Here is a 25,292-nt window from a genome sequence, read left to right on the forward strand (position 1 = left end):
TTAAAAATGAATTTATTGATACAGGCCATCTGTCAGGGTCATCCTTTGTAGTTTTGAGTGATAAACCTATTATTACTATAGTTCACTAAGTCAGTTCAGACGAGTAAGTTTGAGTTTATGGTTTCCTTTATTATTGTTATTATTATTATTATTATTATTATTATTATTATTATTATTATTCACATGAAGTATACTTTCATAGAGCCGATTTCCCTTATGTGCGTGGAAAAACACATCAACCAATTGGAGAGAAACTGCTATGCACTAAGGACCCTCAGAAAACCTTACATACGTCATATCATAATATCAGATGAAATAAAGCATGGTAATCAAAAGTTCTGCGTTTCTTATCATATATGTACCTAATATAAACTTGTATATTGCTTTATCAACAACTTCACACAAGAATCGCTCTGGAAAAGATTTTGTGATGGCACAAAGGTAGCATATTAATGTCAAAAAAACAAATCCGTGGAAATTTTGAGAGAGAGAGAGAGAGAGAGAGAGAGAGAGAGAGAGAGAGAGAGAGAGAGAGAGAGAGAGAGAGAGAGAGAGAGAGAGAGAGAGAGAGAGAGTTTTATACCAAAACGTTAACCTCAGGTATCATTCATAAAATACTGTAAATAGCTGCCTCAGGAGGATCACTACTAAAAAATCCCCTCGCCGTTGTATACAGCTAATTCATATCGCCAAAGTATTTCGAAAATCCGCGTCTTAACCTTTTTAAGAAAAATAAAGAGTGGCCTTTAAAGGCTCAATATGTTGATCTTGAAGGCAAACTTCGATGAAAAGTACAAAGAAGAGGTGAGAACGATGTCTGTAGAGCCGAAGACGGCACTGATGAACATTTATTTTCTTGTGAGGAATTATAGAAAACAAAGGCTCAGGACATGACCTTAGATATCTGCGAACAAAATATTGCGAGAATACTTAAGAATAACAACAGTGTAAAGAAATACGTTAGACTGAGAAGTACTGGTTATTAATCCTAGAGACATAGCAATACCTCTGCGCTAGTAAAAATCAAGAGGGAGTTAAAAAAAGGTAAAGTGGTAACGAGTTACTTTTCAGTAAAGCTGCAGCAGAATAGTAGCATGCTAATTTTCAGCATTAAAGTTAAGTGATAACGCTACAGGTTTCAAGAGGTAATCAGATAAGGGCATGAGATTGTAAGGGTATCGTAGTGAAGAGTAGGTCCATAAAGAATTATTTCAAGCACTATTTACAGCATGGGGCAACAGTCTTTGAACAGAAATAAGCAATCAAATTAGTCAAGTCTTACGGGGATAGAAACAATCAAGGTAACATTAAAGATAAAAAAAAAACTACAAGTGAAAGAATCATTAAACAAGTGAAATAGTGTCACAATATGTAAATGAAAATAAATTGAAAGTAACAAATTAGGAAATATATTTTATGCGATAACACTAACTCTAGCAGCGTAGTGTGCACGAAACTGTGTTTATGGAGTAAGCGCTGAGCAATCCCTGAGAGAACTATAAAAGGAACTCACAGGGATTACGTATGAATCATCTGTACTTGACGTAAATGAATAACACTCCCAATGGAAATATCAAATTATATTAGTATACTGCAGGCCTAACTTCATGGCTATTTTCTGAATGCGTTAGCCCTAAAGTTCATGATTTATATCAATATGGACAAACTTCTAAGAATTAAGACTCATCAAAATAACCAGATTAAAAAAAAAAACTCTTGTACTGATGAGAATGAGTGTTAACTTCCAGGTATATATTTTTTAAACGCTTCGTTTGCAAACATAGACCGGATCTGTTCTTGGCTAAGTTTCGACGGGGAAGGCCGGAGCAATTATTGATCACTGAACATGTAACCCAAACAAAATCCTGTCAAAACTCTGATAAATCGCTGGAAGTTTAAGCGTGGCATGGAAGAGTCTTTACCAATGTATTCAGACACGCACACAATTATAAATGTAGAATCCCATATATGTATAATAAACATAAAGAATAAATTTTAAAAATACGAGCACGTATACTGTTGAGTAAAAGTGAAACTATAGTTTTAAGGTTCTAAGACAAATAGACTCATATGGAAATGACGTTCTCAAGTTCGGAGATGCCAAACGGATTACAGTATCAGTTTTGGGCATTTTTTCTGATGAACAAATTCCAAAGTTTGTCTGAAACCTTGTTTAATTCATTCATAGTCAGGTGGTTTGTTTTTATGCGTGTACTCTTGTATCTGGGCAAACAACCACAATACCCTCATACCTATTACCACTAGCGGATCCAAAAATTTCAAGAGGGGGCTACCAATTATCATATACATACATACATACATACACACGTACACACACACACACACACGTACACACACACACACACACACACATATATATATATATATATATATATATATATATATATATATATATATATATATATATATATATATATATATGTATATGTGTGTGTATTTCATAATAGATCTTTTATTTTTACCATTTTTACATGTCTCATTTATGTTATTTTTATCTAAATCTTCAATATTATTATTTCATTATTTTTTCATGGGGGGGCACGTGCCCAGGTTCCCCTCACCCCTGAATCTGCTAGTGATTATTACCCAATGAGTGTATGTGTAAGCACAAACGTCAAATGGTACGCAGTAAACATGAAACTATAAATTACAGGAATGGCAATTTAACTTGATAACAGTAAATGCTTTGCAATGAACAATTAGCAAATAAGAGAATATCTACTCAGGATTCAAAGGTCGGGATTCCAGCTTAGGTCAACAGTGGTCAGTCTTAGGAGCGGATCAGTGTTGCCAAATCAAGAAGGATTTAAATAATTGGCAAGAGGGATCGATGCCTGTTAATCATACCTTTATGCCAGACCGAATATGAAATGTTTGTAGTTCAGTGTATACATATGTATATATATATATATATATATATATATATAAGATTAATTTTGTTTATATACACATATATATATATATATATATATATATATATATATATATATATATGTATGTATATATATACTGTATATATATATATATATATATATATATATATATATATATATATATATATATATATATATATATATATATATATATATATATATACTGTATATATATATATGTATATATATAAATAAAAAAATATATATATATATATATATATATATATATATATATATATATATATATATATATATATATATATATATATATATATATATATATATATATGACTGTTGATCGCAACCAGGAACACTAGCTGAGAGAGAGAGAGAGAGAGAGAGAGAGAGAGAGAGAGAGAGAGAGAGAGAGAGAGAGAGAGAGAGAGAGAGAGAGCAGAGAGCATTTTTTATATAACAATTACTAGAAAAATATAAAAATATAGCTGCCTCTTTAACAATGCATAGAATTAGTGAGACTATTTATCAATCCCTCCAGGTAAATATTTATATTATAATTATTTCGTTCTTACAAAAAGCAGACACATTAAAGGATCAGAGTATAAAACGGTGATTATTGAAAGCTACGAATCATTAGTGTCTAGTACACTTGGGGGTGATGACATATCTTGACTTAAAGTTACTATGATTATGTCAAGAGCTAAAAACACACGTTTATGAGAGTTGGTTGTTCTAACATTTACCATTTCTAGGGCTCTTCCAGAACGCCAGTGCCAGGATAATTCTAGTAAAGGCTCCCCTACGGGTACTACCGTTTTCTATGAAGCAGTCTTCACTTACAACCTGAACATTGGAGTACACAGCCCGCAGAGTTTTATATGCAATGCTCGCAACTCTTGAGGTGTATAACATTATTGCAATTTGCATCAATGGTACCACAATATAAACTCATTAAAAGGTGATAATAATCAGTAAATATATGTAAATCACCTGAAGAGGATGTTTCATTGTACATACAGTGGTATTTCATTTTATTAAAGACTTAAGATGCAGTCTTGATTTGAGATTTCACAGCTTGCAGACTAACCAAATTACGCGTATCAGTCGTAAAAACCCAGTGGACATTTTCCGTATACACATACACTGCTATCTTATTAAGAGTACAATCACAACAATTGTGAAAAACTGTCCTGAAAAACATATCACGCTATATATATCTTCTTCGTACAACCTTATTCCCATCTTCTTACGGGGTAAGCTGCTCGAGTCTTCCTTTTCCATAGAAATCTGTTATGGGCATCTCCATGGGTTCTACGCCCAGTGATTTCATCTCTCTCTCTCTCTCTCTCTCTCTACGACGTCACTCCATCTAGTTCTCTGCCTAACTCTACTTCTTCTACCCTCCATAGTAAAAACAACATTGTCACTGTCAGATCCATACTTGAATCGTGGATGAACCCCCTGTGCAAGAAACTTCAGCAATATTAGTGTCTTCTCACACCTACACAGACATGACATCTGTCATTCATTTCTATCTGCACATACTCTCGTGTTTCTTGGATGTTAAGGGCCTTCCTTTCTATACTTCTTTTTCATCTATCCATGGCTTTCTAGGTCTTCCTGTGATCCTTCGTTCTGCCACTTCCATTTCTAGATCATACTCTCTTCTCACCAACCTATTGCCCTCCATTTTCTCCATGTGACTCCGATCCACCCTTTTACCATTTCATTTACTTCTCTCGACATTTCTCAAGTTTTCAAATCTTCTTGAGTCATTTCAAATCTTCTTGAGTCACTTCACCTCACTTCCATAAAGGAGAGATGGCTCAACAGTCACTTCCTACATTCTCACCTCAGTTTCCATTTACATTCCAAGTCTGTTCCCAATCTTTTGCACACAACCTACTACCTTCCTTGCTTCAACTATTATGTGAGTTATTTTTCCCTTAATCCTACCATCATTATAGTTAATCCAAATTGCCTGTACAAATGAACTGCTTCCATTCTTCCACACACACACATACACACATAAACACACACACACACACACACATATATATATATATATATATATATATATAATATGCATACATATATATATATTATATATATATATATATATATATATATATATATATATATATATATATATATATATATATATATATATGTATATATATATATATATATATGTATATACATAGTGTATGAGGTTCAAATATTACACAACCACAAGCTGAGATACAGGGAAAGAGAGAGAGACACACACACACAGCTGACTGAAGACGAATGCTCATATAATCATAGAAATTAAACTGTGCCTATCACTCAGTAGATAATGACTATCATTTAAACAAACAATCCAACATGAGCTGAAACGAAAGCAGAAGAAGTTAATATTAACGACAGGCGTCAGTTGCGCACGCGGGACATTACACACTGTCAAGTGCATTGAGGACTACTGGCCTTAAATACTGATACTGTCCTCTTCAAAGCTATGTTGCTATTTCAACTGTGGTTCATCACTGTACATTTCATACAGCTGTGCAAGACGTGGGGATTTCGACAAACACTTTCATCTGTTCTATATTTAAAGACAGTTAATTCTATATGTTTATGCTTTCTTATTATTTGAGATATAAATGCCATAAATGGAGCAGTGGCAAAAGTCAGTTTTATAGTCCACTTGCAGCTTGCAGCAGGTTCGAATAAAAGTCAGTTTTAGATGGCGCTTGCGACCTGCAGAGGCTCGAATGTTAGTCAGATCTGGAACCTCCTTGCAACCTGCATAGGTTCGAATATAGTAGTTCTAGATTCTGACTGCAACCTGTATAGGCTCGAGTGTAAGCCACTTTGCTTTCAACCTGTACAGGTTCGAATCCTATACATGTAGGGCAAACATTTCTATACGCTTCTATATCATTTGCTAGAGAGCATTCAGGCCCCAGCTTACATAATAAAATCTTAGTTTTCAATTATCCTATTATTGTTATAATGGTAATTAGTGTTCAATGCGTCTGTGATATGTTATTCAGTGTGAATTACAGTCTACCGTTGTTAACTGCTAATATGTCCTGTGATAAGTTATCAACAGTACATGAAATTTAGGATAACGCAAAAGAAGAAGTGGAAAAATGGGTAAAAAGTTCGTGATGACAAAATGAAGAACACTTGGCCCCTATGTTCCTATCTGGTCGAAAACTCCGGAATCATCCCCCTAATTCTATGTTCCCTGATTTCTGTCGCGTACTGTTCCATCGCATCAGGTGCTTTTGTTTGCCTCAATGGTTAAATCCGACTCTTGCTTTTCTTGTTTTCCATTTAGAACTGGGCTTAATAAAGTGACTCGGCTGCCCGTGCCATCGGACTTCGCATTCAAAACGATTACGGATCAAAGTTAGTAACTAGCTTAATTTTATCGAGTTTTACTGCTCATGGTTTGCGCGCAACTCCTCCTAGCATATCTCTTCACCAAATCCACAGGCCTCCGCCTTCAGACACTTTGGTTCTGGGCAATCCCTTGCCAATCTTCTGTTCAGTTTTGATATAACTTTACACTTGACAATGTCTTCCAACTATTTTCTTCCCATTTCATTGAGCTTCACTCTCTCTGAAGTTATTGGCACTAAATGGAATGGAATGAGAAATCAAATTTAGGCTGAAGACCAAGCACTGTGATCTATGAGGTCATTCAGCGCTGAAAGGAAATTGAGGGCAAAAAGTTTAAAGGTGTAAGAGGAGAGAAAAACTCGCAGTTGCACCATGAAACAATACTGTTAGGAGAGGGTGGAAAGTACAATGGAAGAAAGAGAATATGAACGGAGATACAATAAAAGGAATGAAAGGAGTTGCAGCTAGGGGCACTGAAAGCACTAGCCCCTATGGGTACTGCCACTGAATGCTTTTGTGTTAGAAATAGTTTCTTCGGTCAACAACAGAGGCAGGGCGAGGCAACTCGCACCAAACAACTGTTTACATTTAGCCGTTTTCACTTGTACAGCTTCTGATGTAGGTAACACTCCTGTCAGTAGGCCACTAGAGAAACGTCGATAAGATTAACGACTTCGTTGAAATGTAGGTCGAAAGTCTACTCTATGCGTTGGTGTGCATGCATGAAAGCAGAAGTGCATGCGAACGAACTACGAGATCTTGAGCATGCAACTTTTCAGTCGTGCAATAAAATCGATTAATGTACATTCATTACGAACACAAATTCATGGGGAACAAGCTCCCTCCCTCTTAAAAACGAAAAGCGAACTTGCTGCGCAAGCTTTCAGAAAGCAGAATGCATGAAGTGAAAATGAAGAAAACAAACCCATAAGAAATGAGATAATAAGAAGTACAGACAAAGGAATACAAGAAAAAACATGACATACATAAATAACCAACAGTTAAAGAATGAGTAAAAATATAACTCTAGTGATCTATGCAACATTGTCTTAAGATTTCTAGTGCATTTTATTCCATATTAATCTTAATTGGAACTCTATACTCAACTTTAACGTGATATTATACAAGCATGTCTGTCCCAAGGCCGGATAGAAGATGGGGGTTGAACGTATGACTTACTCCAATGATTTGCAAACCCTCGCCCCGCCCCCAGAAGCTTCTGAAACTTGCAACAAACCTTAGCGATAAGGCGCAAGCGAAAATGGGCTATAAAGAAACAGGAAACCATCAGAACACGAGGAAGTGAGACTTTCATTTGTTGTTTTTCCAAAGTTGCTGCAACGTCTTTGTTTTCCCACGCCTTTCTCAGAGCCACAACAACATTCTTTTCTTCCAGCAGCAACGACAGAAATTGGGCATTTACTGCATCATGACCTAGAATGAAGTGTGTGACCATTCCATGCAAATGCCCATACCCTGCCTTGTATTTAGACCTGTAAGAGTCTTTCTTTTTAAGAACACCATTTACTGTGGATGGTAAACCTGTAAAAATAGTTTCTATTCAATTTGCTTTGACTGCAATGCTAGGAGTTTTATCTTGGCTACAACTAAAATGTGGAATAGCTTGCCGTGTGCATTTGTGGAATCTTCTGATCTCCAAATGCTTAAGCGAGGAGTAAATTGATTCCTGCTCTCTGCTGCTGCTGACGTCTCCTGAATTTTTGTTATTTGCATGCAAGAAAGGCTGTCAGAATGGACAGCCCATTTCCCTCACCTAGCCAAAGAAAGAAGGAAAAGAAAAATAAATAAAAAGGGGAGACTAATCTTGATGGAAGCAACAGACACAACCAGCCCCTCCCCCCCCCAATCCCCAAGAGGGGGGAGGGGGCGCGGGAGAACTCCATAGCCTGGCACTTATTATAGGCGAGGCAACAATCGCTGACTCGAAACGATGGTCGAATTATTATAATCGGTAAACACGAGAAGTGGTGACGTGACGAATTTAATATGATCGCCTCAGCAGACGATGTGTCTCGCCATTAACCCGCAAAGTCGAAGCAAATAGGATGACACACCTTTATCGTTAACCACACAAACAAGAGTAAACAATGATACCCGAACCATTATCAGCGAGGGCTTTCCTGGTTTACTGAGTCTACCGGTTTATATTTACTCGAAGAGTTGTTGAAGACAGCGCTATCCTCATGTACTTCGGCTTCCAAGTGATTTCTTGCCTCTATCTCCATCATTATTATTATTATATTGTCCGTTGAGCGCAGCTCGTCAAAAGAAGGTATAGGGATTGAAGCAACGATGCCAAAATGGTAAATGTGAAGGAGACTGCCGCACGAAGACATCGACTATTTACATAATTCCTTGACTGCAGAATACAGTATATAAAATGGTGAATATAATGCAGTGAATGTGAGGTAATTTGGGAAGTTTCCCGAGATAACGGAAATTTAGCCGTCTTTCGTTTATATTTTTGCCTTCATCGCCGAGGCGTTGATACTAACGTCGTCCCGCGGAATTTTCGCTGTTTAGTACCAGCACCTGTGGGATACACGATGACACACCAAAGTCGGTAAATTTCTCAAATTATCTCACCTGTACTGCATTATATACACCCACTTCTGTATTATTTAGTAAAAAAGGATTATGTAAATAAACGACATCTTCATACGGCCGTCTTCTTTCCATTTACCGCCAAAGTATTTTCCTCGTCATGTGTATCTGCAATTGCAGACTTCCTTGTCATTCTTTGAAAGAAGAATTTTCTTGAGGAACATATCAAATTAGAATCTAAGGCAATGCTGTAATCAAAATATTGCTAGAAATAGCATGTGAAAGAATGAACTAAGACAATTGTGACATACCTCGCGTTTTGACAAATGTGAAGAAAACAGTTACAGTTTTGGGTCAGTGGCTCTGGGGCAATCAGTCCTTTTCAGTAAAATATATAAAAAAAAAACACAAAGAAAAAGAATAATTAAAAGAATATAAAGAATTACTGTTAATTAAAGCTACGTAATTAATGTGAAAAAACAAAAGTCTAAAATTATGAAATTATATGGCAACATTTTATTCCTTGAAGGGGAGAGAGAGAGAGAGAGAGAGAGAGAGAGAGAGAGAGAGAGAGAGTTAACCGGAAGTAGTTAATATCTAAATCTGATTTAATTTTGGTCAGATATCTTTATGCACAACAAAGATATCTGAAAAAGAAAGAAAATAAAGAATGAAAAGGTAAGAGAGAAGTTTGACCCAGAATGAGAAGATAGATAGAGCTGCCTCTTGAATGACAGCAGTTTATAGGATTCAATGAAGATCAAACCAGGATGAAAGGTCCAAAGCTTGATAATAGAGGGGGAAGAAGTAGTCTAGTAAGTAGTCAATAATTTGAGCGTTGATTTTCACAGAGCGAATTTGGCATTTGGTAGTCTAGTAATGGAACTATATGTTTCATGAAAAATGAAATTGAACGGTTCCAAGTAAATGCCTAAAATCGTTTTTTAATGTATTTAATTTGAATATCAATTTGTAAGTACTAGTAAAAGATCTCGGTTATTATGGTAGCATGAACAGGGATTATATATATATATATATATATATATATATATATATATATATATATATATTATATATATTGCAAATGTACGTGCATGACTGAAAAAACAAATTTCAATACTGTTTCATGCTTCCTTTCTCTGTTTTGCCAGGAAATTCTTCCACGATTTGCGACTAATTCTTTTGTTCATTACTGTAACCAACGTTTAAGTGACTTAATTTGGCAAATAAGTCACTCTCAAAATGTCAGAGACAAACAATGCATTTGGAAACAAACAATACATTTGGTAAATCTTGCCATTGCATGAGGGACGTGCGGTTGCCACAATGTTTACATTGCGGGCAAACCGCCGCCCAGCAGGTCTCAAAAGTTCCGAGAAATCCAAGTCGAAGAGTCATTGCCGGCGATGACATTTCCTCCCCTTTGCGGATGGCGTGCTACGTTGTTGTCTCCGCATTTGATATTTGTTTGCTCTTGTTTGGATGATGGCCCAGTGGGGAGCGTGACGTTTATTCTCGCCCACGGGCTCCGTTGAAATGGATGAACAACGCAGTGTTGCTGCGTCAACACCCATAAGCTTCGTTGGAGTGATGTGAACGAACACAATCCTCTTGTGTCAATATCCAAATGTTTGTTGAGAGAATTTTGCATTCCTCAGATACCGTTCATAACTGGGTGTTTATCCTTTTATCCTGACCTTACTTTGACCCATTGTCGCCCCCACAGGACTTCTAGGGTCAGTCGGAAGTTTCACGTATGGTCACGGGAGCCTATGCACCAACGGCGTCTCGACAATGCAAGTAGACCTACCGAGAGTAGATTCGTCACCGGTTTATCTTATTTTCGAAAATAACGGAGTAACGCAAACTTATCAGTTCGCCACAACAGGCAAAGCCGGTGGTTATCGGTTCTCGCTGTTAAAAAGAATTATTTGGATTGTAATGCACACGTGAGCAGGAGGTGAAATAAAGGTCACACGGACCCGGGTGAACCGTTGGTTGGGTGATCCCTACGCATCCTGGATGAACCCCATATCCCTCACCCATCATCCCCATCCCGACCCTGAGGCAGATCCTTCGGTTCATCATCCTTCCTACTCTCAAAGAGAGAGAGAAAGAGAGATGTGAGGAGGGAGGAAGGGGGTGAAACACACCAAGGGAGTACGATCACCAGTCCCTCCCCCAACGGTACCCCCGTACGATTCTGGGATCACGTGGTTCCTGTGTTTCTCTCTCTCTCTCTCTCTCTCTCTCTCTCCAGTAGGCAGTGACGACGAGCCGGGGAAACCGACAAGCAACCAGTTTAGCGAAGGCTCTGCCGTAAGCCGGTCCAACATTCAGGAAGCTTAGGTCTTCTACTGCTACAACTACCGAAGGAGGTAGATATCAAATAGTGAGTGAGAGGTCCGTTTAAGTAGATGTCAGTAAGTGTTGCCTATCTTTGTTCCAGTGTGGTTATCGGATAAGATTCATCACTCAACATTTGAAGATTGAATATAGGTTTTCAATTACATTATCCGCTTTTTTGAAGTCTCGCGAACTGCAGAGAGAGAATCTAACGAAAGTGCGCGAAGTTACTTCTACAGGGAAAATTTTGTTCTCTCTCTCTCTCTCTCTCTCTCTCTCTCTCTCTCTCTCTCTCTCTCTCTCTCTCTCTCTCTCTCTCTCGTTTCAGTTTAGTAGAATTTTATACTAAAACTTACAATCGGCACACGACTTGTTTATTATGCAGTGAAGAATGGGCGCATATATTACAAAAACACTCACGAAGTTTTATATTTTTCCATTGCCTACAGCTTCCAGTATCATTGCCATTTGAATAAGGAAAGAAAAACAAAGGAAATTCTCAAAGTAAAGTTGGTCTTCTTTAAAGGTGCTGTGTAGCTGTTTGGGCTCGGGGCTCCATGAAAACCCAGGTCATATTGATCGAGACAGTACAAGGCCATGTGCACAGCAAGGTGGAACAAATTCCTTGCGAATGTTTTTGTTTATTGTAAATTCTTTTAACTGGATCGAGTTCATCGTATTTCGTTTTGGGTAATAGTTGAAACCTGTTTTGTTTTGCGAGTCGAATTAGTTGCTTTTTTGAGGGAAATTGTCAATTATTACTTGAGCATTTTGTCCTTGTGACTTTTTTTTTTTTTTTGAAGTGCATAATTTCTTTTAAAGGTGAATTTGCGTGAACTACATTTCGTTTTAGGGATAAACTGAATATTGATTTATTTTATGAAGTGAATTTTGCTCATTCAAAGGAGACAACGTTGGATTATGGTTGATTCTGAGGGAATGAAATGAACCATACTTGATTTACAGGGAACGGAGTATGTAAACATGGTAAATTATACTTGACTTATGAGGGAAAAATAAATTCTAACGCCTGACTTAAAACTTATCTTTGTTTACGAATAAAGAGAATCCTGCCCAGCTCTCAAGCACAGGAAATGATATCACACCTTTAGAAGGAGGTTATCTTGCTTCAAGAAAGGTGTGAACTGTACATCAGTTAGAACAAACAAATCCCTGTCTTGATTTGGCAAAAAGTATATATTTATTCCGGAAGCAAACTGAATCATTCTCGAATTATTAAAAAAAAAGTGAGTCACTGATTTACAAAGAAGGCTGGTCACATGATTTAGGACCGCTATCCTTTTCTGTAGAATATTAGCGAAGCTTATCCTGACTCACGAATATAAGTGAATCATATCTTTTGTCGTGCTTTATTACAGAAGCAACTACCATTTCTTTTAGGTATTGAGTGTTATCATGTAAAATAAAGTCCATAGAAAGGCTTGAGAACCTGACAGCCGGAATTTTTTTTAACTGATAATCTATAATGACGTTACTCAGTGTTAAAAGAATTCTTAACCTGAAAAGTTAAAAATTTTAATGTAATTGTACAGTGAATTTTGCTTTAGGCTGTGAATATTATGGAAAAGGATACATTTTGGTGTCAATGACAATAACAATATAACAATAATAATAACGAAACTTTAACCGAGAGCCATGAATAAATGCACGTTGTGGAAACAGCGTTTCTGTCCTAGCTATTGTCTGTTCGATTTTATGCCTAGGATTTTGTCCAATGATTATTATAGCTTGTAAATGTTGATTAATATTTAAAATTATCTTTAATATACGCTTACTGAGTCTCTCTCTCTCTCTCTCTCTCTCTCTCTCTCTCTCTCTCTCTCTCATGGTTGTTTACCCGAAGAGACGATTTAATCGGTTTGTTGGTCTGAATAAAAAAAAAGTAACTAAATAAATCCCGGGCTTAAATGGTAATAGTTTAGGATTTAAGGACCATTGGTCTTTGTTTCTTTGAGAATAAACCGACCTGAAACTGGCACGGGCTCTTTCTCCTAGAGCAGCCCGTCGTGGGCTTATGATATTTCTGACCTCTGAACCTCCCTGATAAAGTATTACTATCAGTTGCCCCCGAGACTTTGGTCATCCTGTTATCAGTTCAGGGATTTGTATTATCGGGTATACAAATAGGATTTTATATCTTCCTTTCTTCGAACGGCTGACAAAGAGCCGAACGGGAAACTATTTTCTGATACATAAACACTCGGCCATACACGAGACGAGCTTAGAATCTGCTCACTTAGAAACTTGAAAATAAAAACACAGATGTGAGAGCAAACATATTTAAAAACTCCACATGCAGTTTCAGAGCGTCATGCTTCCTGTTCAGTGTGGAGACACTAAAAACCCACAATGAAGAGGGAGCATGACGCTCCTGCATGTAGATTTTTTAAAATATATTTGTTCTCCAATGTGTTTTTTTTTTTCAAATCTGTTCACTATTGAGACCTACGTAATAAACAAATAAACATCAAATAGTTTGGACACAGCCGACCACTTTTGTTTGGTTAATAGTATATCAATCAATCAAAGAATTTAATAAGAGGATGAAATCGTCAAGCCATTGATATCTTTATGTAATAATAAACCGAATGATTATGGGTATGCAGCCTACATAACAAAAGTAAAATGAACAAATACACAAATAATACAAAAAAGTGGAAAAAAAACCACGACTAACTTCCCGAGTCTCTGTGGGTATGAAGTTAACCGTGTCAATTGAGCTTAATGGGGCAGACTAATAAGAAACTACGAGGACCGAGAGTGAATAGAACAGTCATTTAAGATGGAGCGAAGGGTGGAATGTAGTCGACTCTGACCAACCCACCAAAGAGAAGGATCCGTATCTTACCCCCTTGGGACAAGTCACAAGCCTTGAAAATGTTTGAGCGTAAACAGATTGGGAAGGGAATCAAGGGTCGGATTTATCAGGAACGTCATTTCGTCAGGCATTAATATAATATCAGTACTGGACGTAAACTTGTCTTCCGCAAAACCGTCTTTGCATCTATTGGTCCAAGCACGGATATTTGTCTCCATCTCTCAACAATGTTTTGAAAGAAGACTGATTTAATGGTTATCTCGTGTGACATTTACCAGTCACGGAAGCCGATTTCGACGCAGGAACCCGGAAACGGTAATTAATTTCCTGTACTACATACGGCACTCCCAAAGAGTTCCTTACAGTTTAAAAACCAAGAAGAAGACTGTAGCTGACTTCTGATTCAAATAAAAACTAAGAATGAAACATTAAACAGCTGACTTACGCATTAAGCTCAATTGGGATGAGGCTGAATGCATCCCACTTTTAGGTGATTTACAAGAAGAAGAACGCTATTCAGAGCCTTGCTCTACTTTGAAGAGATCCGAATGGAAATTCGCACAAACTTGGAAATCTTCAAGAACTGGAAGTTTTCCAAATCATGTGAAATACGACTTCGATACCATGCTAGGACCAAAGAAAATGAATGCTTCATTTCCTGTGCAGAGTCTTCTACAGTGTGAGACCTGGTGTCAACGACTAAAGGAAAGATCTTGTGAGGTCTTTCGTAATGTCTATCAAGACTTAGTTAACCGGGCAAAATCTTGGATGCTTCTTTTGAAGTTTTATCGTTAGGATTTTCCCTAACAGCCAAGCATTCTTGGACATGGAGGTCAATGAAGGATGAAGACTAAGATATATGAGAGAAATGCCAAAATCTAAACATCTTTTACTATTAACCTATTAAAATTCCTCTGGCAATGTTCCGCTGGTGAAATATATCAACTTCCTGGCTTTCCAGTAATTTGGAAGGCCCTTATTCCCAACTGATACAAAATACATTCTAATCTGATGATGTGTGTGTTCTATTCTGTTGAATGACGTGTTTGTAAGAACCTCACTTAAAAAATTTTATACACAGCTTTACCTGTACTAACTGAAAATATATAGAACACTAATCATGATTATCTTCTTCTTGCATTGTCAGGCACAGAATGCATCGGTTAGCCTTGTTGGCGTTGCTGTTTCTATGCAGCAAGGTGTCGGCAGATACGCCAGCGAATTGCACCTTCGACGATGTACAGGGAGAATGGCTCTTCTATGAAACAGAGAGGACGGGAGACGCAAAAATTGACTGTGATAATATGGGTAGGTTCTTAAGGCTGTCTATTCTTGAAATGAATAATCCCTTGTAAGATACCAGTTCTAGATCCTAGGGAGTGACAGTCATGTTTCTTAATATTTATGGGTTTAACCAGGTGACTTTTCAAATATCCATGAGTGACGGATTTGTTTGAGGTTGTCGAATTCCGTTGAGCTCAAAATCAGATTATTTTGCAAATTTTCCAGCAAATTCTAAGTGTGACCTATTCTCTCTAAATAACCCAGTGTTGGTATACATGAGGTGCTGGAATTTTTAATACCAAAATTCTGTCAATAATCTAATGGTCATTCCATAAAAGAAGCTGCATTATAGCTCTATTTCCAACCATACTAATCTATGTTTGATTTCCTGAAACTCGTAAGATTTCAACACATATCCAAATATTTATTAAACATCAGTGTAAACCTCACATAATTATACTATACCAAAATTCCTTTACAATTATGTTATCAAACTGCAACCTACTTTTTATGAGATATTTTCTCTTAACAGACATGTCTGATGAAATCAATTTCCACTGGAGTTAAAGAAACAACTACCTATAAGGCATAACTTGAAGTATGACCAAACCTTTATTCCCTGCATGCTACTGACAGAAATTATTAACTCCAAAGGACTAATGACCAATCAGTGTGTTACTATAAACAGTGTAATTAAATTACATCTCCCATACATTCAGGACCAATCATCCACAAGATGACAGTAAAGCTCATGTATCCCAACGTAGCAGAGGATGAGTATGGAAACAGAGGGACCTGGACTATGATTTACAACCAAGGCTTTGAAGTCAAAGTTTCTGGAAGATCTTTCTTTGCGTTCTCCTACTACGAGCAGGTGTGTTACCAGAGGAGAAAACCTTTTCTACTTCCTAATGTAATGTTACCTTCCAAAATGTTATGAATACTTGCTGAAAATTCTTTAATTTGACAAGTTTTAAAATATTTGTTAAACTGATGATTGAAATATTTCCTTTACAGACTGGAGATGACGTCGTTTCCATGTGCGACAGAACCTTCACTGGCTGGTCTCGAGACATTACAGTAAGAAACTGGGCATGCTACAGGGCACAGAAAAAACAACAAGTGTCACCAAAGATCCAAACTCTGCAACCAACAGAATACGTGAGTTTTTAATAAGACCTTTTGCTGAGTCTTACTAAAATCAGCATTACATATTCCGTATGCTACCAATTAGTAGCTATCATGAGATCTAAGAGAGGATTCAGCATATGCTATCTAAAACCATATATAAGGGAATACTTTGTTTAAACAGAATCAAAGAATAATTAACTCAGGCTGCTGTCAAAAGACCAGAGCAAATAGACAAGAATACAAAGAGATTGCAAAGATGAATCAACTTTGTATATAATCAAGATGCAGAGAACTATGACTGGATATATTTCTTGTTCTTTATCATGCAGTTAGATTTATCTGTGAGAGGCAAAGATGTCAAAAGTGAAAACTAATCTCTCCTCCAACAGACATGAATCCTGATAATCTTGCATCCAAACTTTTTTCTGGTCAAGTTAAAAAATGGAAATTGACTTAGAACAGAAGGGTGGAAAAAAATAAATGGAAGGTAAATAGATGAAAAAGAATCCTTTGCAGGAATAGAGTGGCCATGACTAAAGGCATCAGAGATTCTTTTATTTCTATTTCTCACAGAAAAGTGGACTATACAAGTACAACAAGGATTTTATCAGGAGCATCAATGCAGCACAGAACAGCTGGGTGGCAGATGTGTATCCTGAATATGAACACATGACTATGATGGACCATCTAAGACGAGCTGGTGGCAAAGCGTAATTATCAGTTTGAATGTTTTGTAGTAATTAAGTTCCTGAAACATCTAGTAGTATTACCAAGATTTTTATCAATATTGTATTCTACTTACAAGAAAAATACAAAATTACTACTGCTTATGAATTTCTTATTCCACCAGATCAAAGATTCTCAGTAGACCCACTCCAGCTCCAGCAACTTTCGTAACTCGCTTACGTGACCTCTCATTGCCACCAACATGGGATTGGCGTAATGTCTCTGGCATTAACTATGTTTCACCTGTTAGGTATGATTTCTTCATTGTAAAATGTTCTGAATAAAAGTATTCCATATACTGTACAGTATAGTGATTTCGAAACATTCAGACTACAGTATATGACAATACTAAGACATTCATTCTACCTTTATACAAATCTTTGCAGAAACCAAGGTAACTGTGGGTCTTGCTATGCTTTTGCATCAATGGCTGCACTTGAAGCCCGAGTAAGGATACTTACAAACAACCACCAGCAGCCTGTGTTTGCACCTCAAGATGTTGTAGGATGCTCAAAGCTTTCTCAGGGTTGTGAAGGAGGTTTTCCATTCTTGATTGCTGGAAGGTTTGTTCCAAGGCTTTTTCTTGTATAGTATTAGTTGTGGTAATATAAATGTGGGTGGGTGTGAATACCTTCACAAGCAAAATTTTACCATTTGTTATTTTTTTCTTCCAAGATAACAGCATTACAAAACAGTAATATGATTAAATCTACAAATGTGCCTGTAAATTCAGGGGTTAACCATATTCTTTTGAGCAATAGTTCACAAACATTGTTAAATGACCAGTGTTGGTTTTGCTGAAAATCATAAGATAAAATCAGAAAAGACCAAATATCTTTGAGAATCTTTTAAATGCATAAATAAAGCATGTATTATACATTCACAATGAACACTGTTTTAGAAGTACAGTACATGTACAGTTTTAAATTCAGTCAATTCTTTGGAAGACAATTTTATGCTTACAGTATTCTGTTTAAGAAAATGCTTTGTATCACTGTATTTCTGTTATGAACAGGTATGCTCAGGATGTTGGTGTAGTTGAGGAGACGTGCTCACCATACGAAGCAAAAGACGATGTCTGCCGTACTAACACAAATTGTGCCAAGCACTACACAGCATACTATCGTTATGTGGGAGGTACAGTATGGTATTATGACACTTAAATTTGAAAGAGACACTTTCTGATGCTAAACTATTAACATTTAATATTGATTTGTTCCTATTTACTCAAGCTGAATAAGATGAACTGTACTGTAAAAAACTACTTTTGAAAATGGCTAAATTCACCTCCATGAGGTTTAGTAAAATTATATAACATTGCCATTTATTACAGTATAGCTCAGAGGTATCACAAGTGACTTCTCTCAGTGGTGGTACCAAATTATAATTTAGTTGAATGTGAAAACATAGCTTTGCTGTACAGTGAAAATAAATGCAAGTCACGCTCTCAAAATACTTGTGGTGGGCAGTGAACAAAAGGCATATGGGAATATACAGACTATGAGTCAGAATAAGGGTTCACCACAATTGAAAGAGTACAATACTGCTTACACATTGAGGGGCCCATGACATACAGATCAAGCCTGTATCTAGGGAGCTGGGCATATTCATTTCATGACAGATCTGTTTTTAATCAAGGTTAGTCCGTATCAAAGTGGATGACTGGTTCTTAGGATAGGAGCCCAATACTAAACAGTTTGTTCGTTAGATGAAATGAAGACGACACAAAAGTATTTAAAATAAAATTACACCTAATTTTGCAGGATACTATGGGGCTTGTAATGAAGAGGAAATGAAGTTAGCCCTGGTAAAGGGAGGACCAATGCCTGTGGGGTTGGAAGTATATGACGACTTCCTTCATTACAAGGGTGGAATTTACCACCATACCGGTCTCCAGGACAGATTCAATCCCCTTGAGGTAAGACTAAATCTAAGAGAAAGTTTTGTAACCTGGATATTTACTTCTTTACAGGTTCTGTGCATGCAAAAGTTTAATTTGGTATCTCCATGGTTCCAGAGATTTTAGGGATTTCTATCCAAAAAGACCTCTGATTCTGGATTATCAACATATCACTGGAATTTTGTTATTATCATCATCATTACAAGTAGTTTAAGCAGACCACCATGACACTACTAGATTTATAAGACTAGTTAAAAGGATTTATTCCTCAATGAGGATGGAAACTGGTGTTACACAGTTAGCGAAGTTGAACAGATAAGTGCAAAAAGACCAGTGAGAATTGATGGGAAGTAAGACAGAAAGCTACAGGGGCCAGAATATGTAATGCTCAAGTTTCAAAACTCCTGGTAGAATGCATTGTAAGGCACCTACCAGCTTTCATGTAGAAATTGTAGACATTTTCATACCTGAATTGCTGGAGGATTAGTTATGTGCTTTGTAGTATTTCAAAGAACTTAATATTTTTCTTAAGCTATTTTGCAACATTATAGTGGACAGTATTGGAAACTGTTTCATGTTTGTAACTTCATTGGTTAGACAAGAGTGGACTTCAAAACCTAATGACAGCCATTAGCTGCATGTAAAAGTGACTTTTAAGCATGGAATAGCATGTCTCTCATTTTCTAATTAAATAATGACAGCTCTCCTTATTTAAAGCAAAGCAGGTATGTAAGAGGCAGATATAGAAATCTAATGAAGCCAAGTCATGCAAGGTAATGTTATGCATGGAAGAAGGGAATTAACAGTTTAAATGACAAAAAAATAAATTAAAAGCCAAGGATGAAATTACTGCTAAGAGCAAAAGATTATAGATGTCATTTAGAAGGAACTAAATAGCAGCGACAAGGCCCAAGCCATGTCAGCCCATATCAGTTTTCAGCTGAAAATATTGTTCTAATTGTCACTGATTAACCATAAACACTGTATATATAGTTTCTAATTTTAAATATTTTCACTTTCAGCTTACAAATCATGCAGTATTACTTGTTGGATATGGTGAAGATGAAGAAACTGGTGAAAAGTTCTGGAGCATCAAAAACTCCTGGGGAGAGTCTTGGGGAGAAGGAGGATACTTCAGAATCCGTCGAGGGGAAGACGAGTGTGCCGTTGAGTCTTTGGGAGTGGAAGTGGTACCAATACCATGATAATGCTTTTCTAATCATGAGAGGTAGTCTTTTGACTCGAGTCTTAACTAGTAAGCACAATTTTTAAAGTCTATCTTAGCACTGTTTAAGTGAAGCTTTTCCATCTTTGATAAACCAGGGCTTTGTGTACTACTGTACTCTGTAAGGTGAATTATCGTTGACTGAATAAAATTACTTTTTTACACAATGTAGTGCTTTTCTTCCTTTACTGGTTGGTTTTACTGAAACGTCTGTACAGCATTAATGAATTTTGCTTTGCAGCTTTTCTATTTTTCAAACAAAAAGGCTCATGTTCTAGTTTTTGTAATGAGGAAATGTTTTCTACATAAACTGAAAAGGTTTAAAAAAACGAGTTCTATAGAATATATACTGCTTTCAATATGGAAATATATATAATCAGAAATCATATTTGTTTTATAAATTCCAGTGTAACCCTTAATGTATGACTTACATTTGCCAGTTACTATACAATGTTGAAATAAACTGTAACTTACATGATTATATCCATTTAAGATCAGCACCTATTTTAACCACGACATTTAATTCTGCAGATTCCTTTGTCTTACTTATATTTCAAAGTTACAGCGTATTTATATTCTTCTGAATTGTTTTTCTTCTATTTGCATAATCTCTTTAATATTTTCACAAATATTATCTGGTAGCTTTTTCCCATTTTAAGCACTTTACAGTATCTTTTCAATATCTTTTCACTGGATTCTGAATTACTGTTAATCTTACTCTGTCATCACTTGAAAACTGATGTAATGCATAATAAGGTCCCTTAAGCAGATTTCTTGATTATCACCTTTTTGGCAGGTTGTTCCCACCTGTAAAAAAAAACAATGTAATGTAAAGTGTTTGAACTGTAGCAGAAAGATAAGACATTAAAATATATTGAGGCCTACCTATATTCTGGATTTAATTTTGTCTCTTAATCTGGGGGTATACAATAAACTTGAAATGTAAAGTTATACTAGCTATATTTTAGAGCATGATAATCAACATAGGAGGCTGCATGTTGTATTCTTGACCATGTCTTGATGCAAGACCTTACAACTCTTATGTACATAAAAGGTATCCATTGTGGCTACTTACATATTGTACAAGCAGTCAGCCAGAATTTTTATTCATGTCTGTAGTAGTTCATAAATATTGGAATAATTCTATTAGCAACCAAATTGCTTGCCAAAGTACACAATTATTAACAGAGTTCTCATTATCAAATCGAATAAAATTGAATTCAATATAGACTTTAGGCCAAAGGCCAAGCACTGGGACTTATGGGGTCATTCAGTGCTGAAACAGAAATTGACAGTAAAAGGTTTGTGAGGTGTAAAAGGTCTGAAAGGTGTAACAGGAGGAAAACCTCAGAGTTGCACTGAATCAATTGTTAAGAAAGAGTGGAAAGTAAGATGGAAGAAAGACAATATGAAAGGAGGTACAGTAAAAGGAATGAAAGGGGTTGCAGCTAGGGACCAAAGGCACACTGCAAGGAACCATAAGCACTGTAATGCCTACAGTGCACCGCATGAGGTGCAGTGACTACTAACCCCCTACAGGGTCATTATCAAATCTTGCAGCACCCTCCAGCAGACAGCTTTGCAAGTTTCTGCTTTTTACTTCTTTCTCACTCCCCTTGATCTGCTCCAACCTACCTGTTCAACTTCGTCCATTTTTCCTACTCCAATTTTTATCTCATTTAGTACAAATCCTGCATGAAAGCAGTCTTAAAATGTGAGTCAGTGGAACTGATTAACTACTTTACGATAATAACAATCATTACCTTAGGCGAACGAGCCAGGGGGGCTGGGAGGGCTGAAGCCCCCCCAAGATCTGGGCAGACAAATTTTTTGGGCAGAGTAGCCAATGTAGCAGGGCTACTCAACTGGGTGAAATTTAGCAGTTAACCTTCATTTTACATGGTGTGTACAGTAATGTGAAGTGTCTTCATGAAGTGTGGTTTTTTCCTTCACACACACACACACACACACACACACACACACAATATATATATATTAATTGCTTGGATTTACAGGAAAAATATATTTTGGGCAGAGAGAGTTCAGGACCCCCAGTTGAGAAGGGTCCCGTAAGCCTATGATCATTACATATGTACAAGAAAATGAAAATATTCTATACTTTCTACTAAATAATGCCATAAAAAGCTTTTTGGGAAATCAGAAAAGTTTCCAGGAGAAAAATCTCATAAAATGTCAAAACTTCATGGAAGCAAGCAAATGCCATCCAAGTATCAAGTGGCAAAGCACTCAAAAATGCAAAAATTAAATTTAATGACATACGCCTTGGAGAGGACATTCTGAATATCTTGCTAATATAAGTACCTCCCTTTTTTTCTCAAATGGAAAATTCCATGTGGAAAGCAAAAGCAGATTCTGACACATTTTGGACAGCAATGATTAGATGGATCTTCCCACAGGAAAATATTCCCTCCAATTTATGTATCTGAGCAAAGGTTAAATATTTCTAATTACTCTTAGTTCATTTGAAGGTACAACTTCAGCAGTTATTTAGGGCAAATATATAACATGTGGTTTATACTGGCATTTGAACACATTAATCTTTACTCTGTTATCTATATTTCATGTTAACTAAATTATCTTATGCAATCATAATAAGCCAAAAGAGAGGCAGAGAATTAAATAAAGAAAATCAATTAATCTAAAACATCAGCTGGTTAATTATGTGTTGGGAAAGATCATATCCAAGAGAATAATCATGTAGCTACCTACAATATTATTTTCACCAAACTTGTCTAGTAAAATCTGGTTCCAAAACAAATTTTGAGACTTCAATTTACCATTCTTGGACTATGTACTCGCTAAATTTTTACATGGCAAGTTCATCAAATACATTACATATTCTGCTGTAATCTAAGCTCTTACATACAGGAGCCATCATATGACAGACTTTTTACAGTTTTGTTACAGCCACTAGCAGGTTAGCTTCTTTCTTTTACTTTTTATACATTTTCTTGGTCTCTTTCTGCCTAGCAGCTCAACTTCTCAATTTTTTTCCTTCTCCAATTTTTACTTATTTAATAACACATCACCTGGGTCCATTTTATGAATCTAAAAATATGAAATAGTGACATAATCAACTATCCTATCAAAAAAAATTTTATTGATCACACAGAATATCCAGTAATGTCTACATAGAAATCTGTCTCAAGTATTTAGGATATTCAAAATATTCTTGAAGAAAATGTTAGTAGTCATTATACCCAATCCTTCAATAAAACCATTATTAATACAAAGTAATAAAACCTGAGCACTGAGACAAATTCAAATACTCTTACGAAAACTGGCCCCAACAAAAATAATGATTCTTGACGTGCACAACTGGATCAAGAAGATGGACAGCTAACAGAAAGACATCAAAAGGAACATATGAAATGTAAAGAAAAACTAACACTGCTGAATGATGAAGGGACTGGGCAGAGAACTTTTAATGCTTTTACAGGGATTACTGAATACTTACCACTCTGTGAGTAGCTTGTTAACTCTGGTAAGATGCTGGCTTCCCTCAGAGATTTTCTTCTCATAGAGATCTGTCACTCTCGTTAATTCTTCCTCAAGTTCCTCATCATTCGTTTTAGCTCTCTCAACTAGTTCTGAATGCAAATGAAGTTGTCAGTTTATGATAGCATGACATAACATTAACCACACAAAAAAAAAGCTCCCATGAATAATAAATATAATCTTTAATGATTAAAGTACCTGCATCCAAAAACTCCTACTGAACTTGATTAACAGACTTAGAAATTCCAAACGTTATAGGCAAAATCTATAATATTTTCTGGATTCTTTATTTTATATAGGGAAACAGAATTCCAACTGAATTCTTTTAGTAAATCTTAAAAGCAAATAGATCAACTTTTAATACAAACTACGCTTTTACTTATTTTCTTAACACTGCGTTTATATCTATCAAAGTATAAGATTAGAGTGCCATCAATAACAGACGAAAAAAGCAAAACAGAAGATGAACACACAAACACAATTTACATAGCAAACATCAAGTTAACAGAGGCTCACCTTCACAACAGATTATCTTTTTCATACAATCAGACTGGGGAAAACACTAAAATGCAAAGACAATGATGGACCCAAAAACCAGCAAAATTAGGAATCAAATCCAATACTACTTTTGTCATTCCATTAGAGTGCCTGTTCTTAAAGTCACAGACCAAACAGATGGCCACCAATTATTCACTTGAGTAAAAAACTAACCTTTTACATCTTGCCGTGTGATGACTTTCCCTTTCTTCTGAGATGAAGATGCTGCCTCCTTGAGAGATAGCAACTGTTCCATTTGTTTCTTTAAGGAAGTTATGTGGTTGACAGTTTCAACTACCTTTTTATATACACCATCCCAGCTTAACAGGCTAGATCCCAATGTGGTTAAAGCTTCTGATCCAGCATCTACTTGGCTTTTGTCAAACCATAACATAGGAGTTGTGGTCATCTTTACTTTAGGTAGCATCCCATACCTGAAATTTGCATTTTCCCATAAATTTTAAAAGTACTAAAAATCATTTTCTTACAACTTCCACCTATAGCAATTGTGAAATTACTGAGATCCAACTAGGCCAGCTCCAAGATAATTATTATACAATATAACAAGCAATGATTGTTTGTCCAAAAATAATTTTCTAAAGTGTCCATGCCAATAAAGCAAATTTTCTATATACTACAAAATTTACAGCTCATCTCCCTCTCTTGGGAACTCCCATTATTCCAGACTTTATAGCCCCTCCAAAATAAACATACTGTCTAAAAGGAAAACAGTACATCTGATAAAACAAAATACAAAACCACTTCAAATACAGTACACAAATAATCCTAACCTACCATATTTCCTCTTATCAAATGCAGTGCCAGACCTGGGAATGTATGATATAATGAGAGATAACACACCCAAACCAATAAACAGGTTCCAGCAATGAACTATCAAATATCAGAAATTTCTAACCA

At 36.2% G+C, this 25,292-nt stretch overlaps 2 protein-coding genes across 10 annotated transcripts in view; one reads left to right on the forward strand and one right to left on the reverse strand.

Annotated features, from left to right (window-relative positions):
* Positions 1-10,265: 10,265 nt before the first annotated feature.
* Positions 10,266-20,485, forward strand: LOC136832282 (dipeptidyl peptidase 1-like). 4 transcript variants are annotated; one of them, XM_067093161.1, is made up of 10 exons: positions 10,266-11,259; positions 15,200-15,360; positions 16,056-16,210; positions 16,354-16,497; positions 17,041-17,177; positions 17,318-17,443; positions 17,580-17,756; positions 18,209-18,330; positions 18,957-19,111; positions 20,116-20,485. In XM_067093161.1, exons 2-10 carry the CDS (start codon positions 15,207-15,209, stop codon positions 20,296-20,298), a joined length of 1,353 nt encoding a protein of 450 aa, XP_066949262.1. In that variant the 5' UTR covers positions 10,266-11,259; positions 15,200-15,206; the 3' UTR covers positions 20,299-20,485. The 4 variants fall into 4 exon arrangements, with proteins under 4 accessions (XP_066949262.1, XP_066949263.1, XP_066949266.1 ...); XM_067093162.1 differs by having other exon boundaries at positions 10,365-11,245; XM_067093165.1 differs by having other exon boundaries at positions 11,135-11,270.
* A 166-nt stretch (positions 20,486-20,651) lies between these two features.
* LOC136832281 (uncharacterized) overlaps positions 20,652-25,292 on the reverse strand; it is a 44,314-nt gene continuing 39,673 nt past the window's right edge. For all 6 annotated transcript variants that reach the window (XM_067093160.1, XM_067093156.1, XM_067093158.1 and 3 more), the window contains exons 11-13: positions 24,549-24,808; positions 23,797-23,929; positions 20,652-21,125 (exon numbers count right to left, since the gene is read on the reverse strand). In XM_067093160.1, coding sequence (XP_066949261.1) covers positions 21,080-21,125; positions 23,797-23,929; positions 24,549-24,808 — 439 coding nt within the window. In that variant the 3' untranslated portion in view covers positions 20,652-21,079. The remainder of the gene's footprint in view (positions 21,126-23,796; positions 23,930-24,548; positions 24,809-25,292) is intronic.

Source organism: Macrobrachium rosenbergii, chromosome 49 (assembly GCF_040412425.1).
Source record: "Macrobrachium rosenbergii isolate ZJJX-2024 chromosome 49, ASM4041242v1, whole genome shotgun sequence".
Taxonomy (NCBI): domain Eukaryota; kingdom Metazoa; phylum Arthropoda; class Malacostraca; order Decapoda; family Palaemonidae; genus Macrobrachium; species Macrobrachium rosenbergii.

Excerpts from the sequence above, each read along its gene's own strand:
- LOC136832282 (XM_067093161.1), top strand. The coding sequence starts at position 15,207 with ATGCATCGGTTAGCCTTGTTGGCGTTGCTGTTTCTATGCAGCAAGGTG. Across the intron at positions 16,498-17,040 it reads CTCTGCAACCAACAGAATAC|AAAAGTGGACTATACAAGTA; the intron begins GTGAGTTTTTAA and ends TATTTCTCACAG. Across the intron at positions 17,444-17,579 it reads AACTATGTTTCACCTGTTAG|AAACCAAGGTAACTGTGGGT; the intron begins GTATGATTTCTT and ends AAATCTTTGCAG.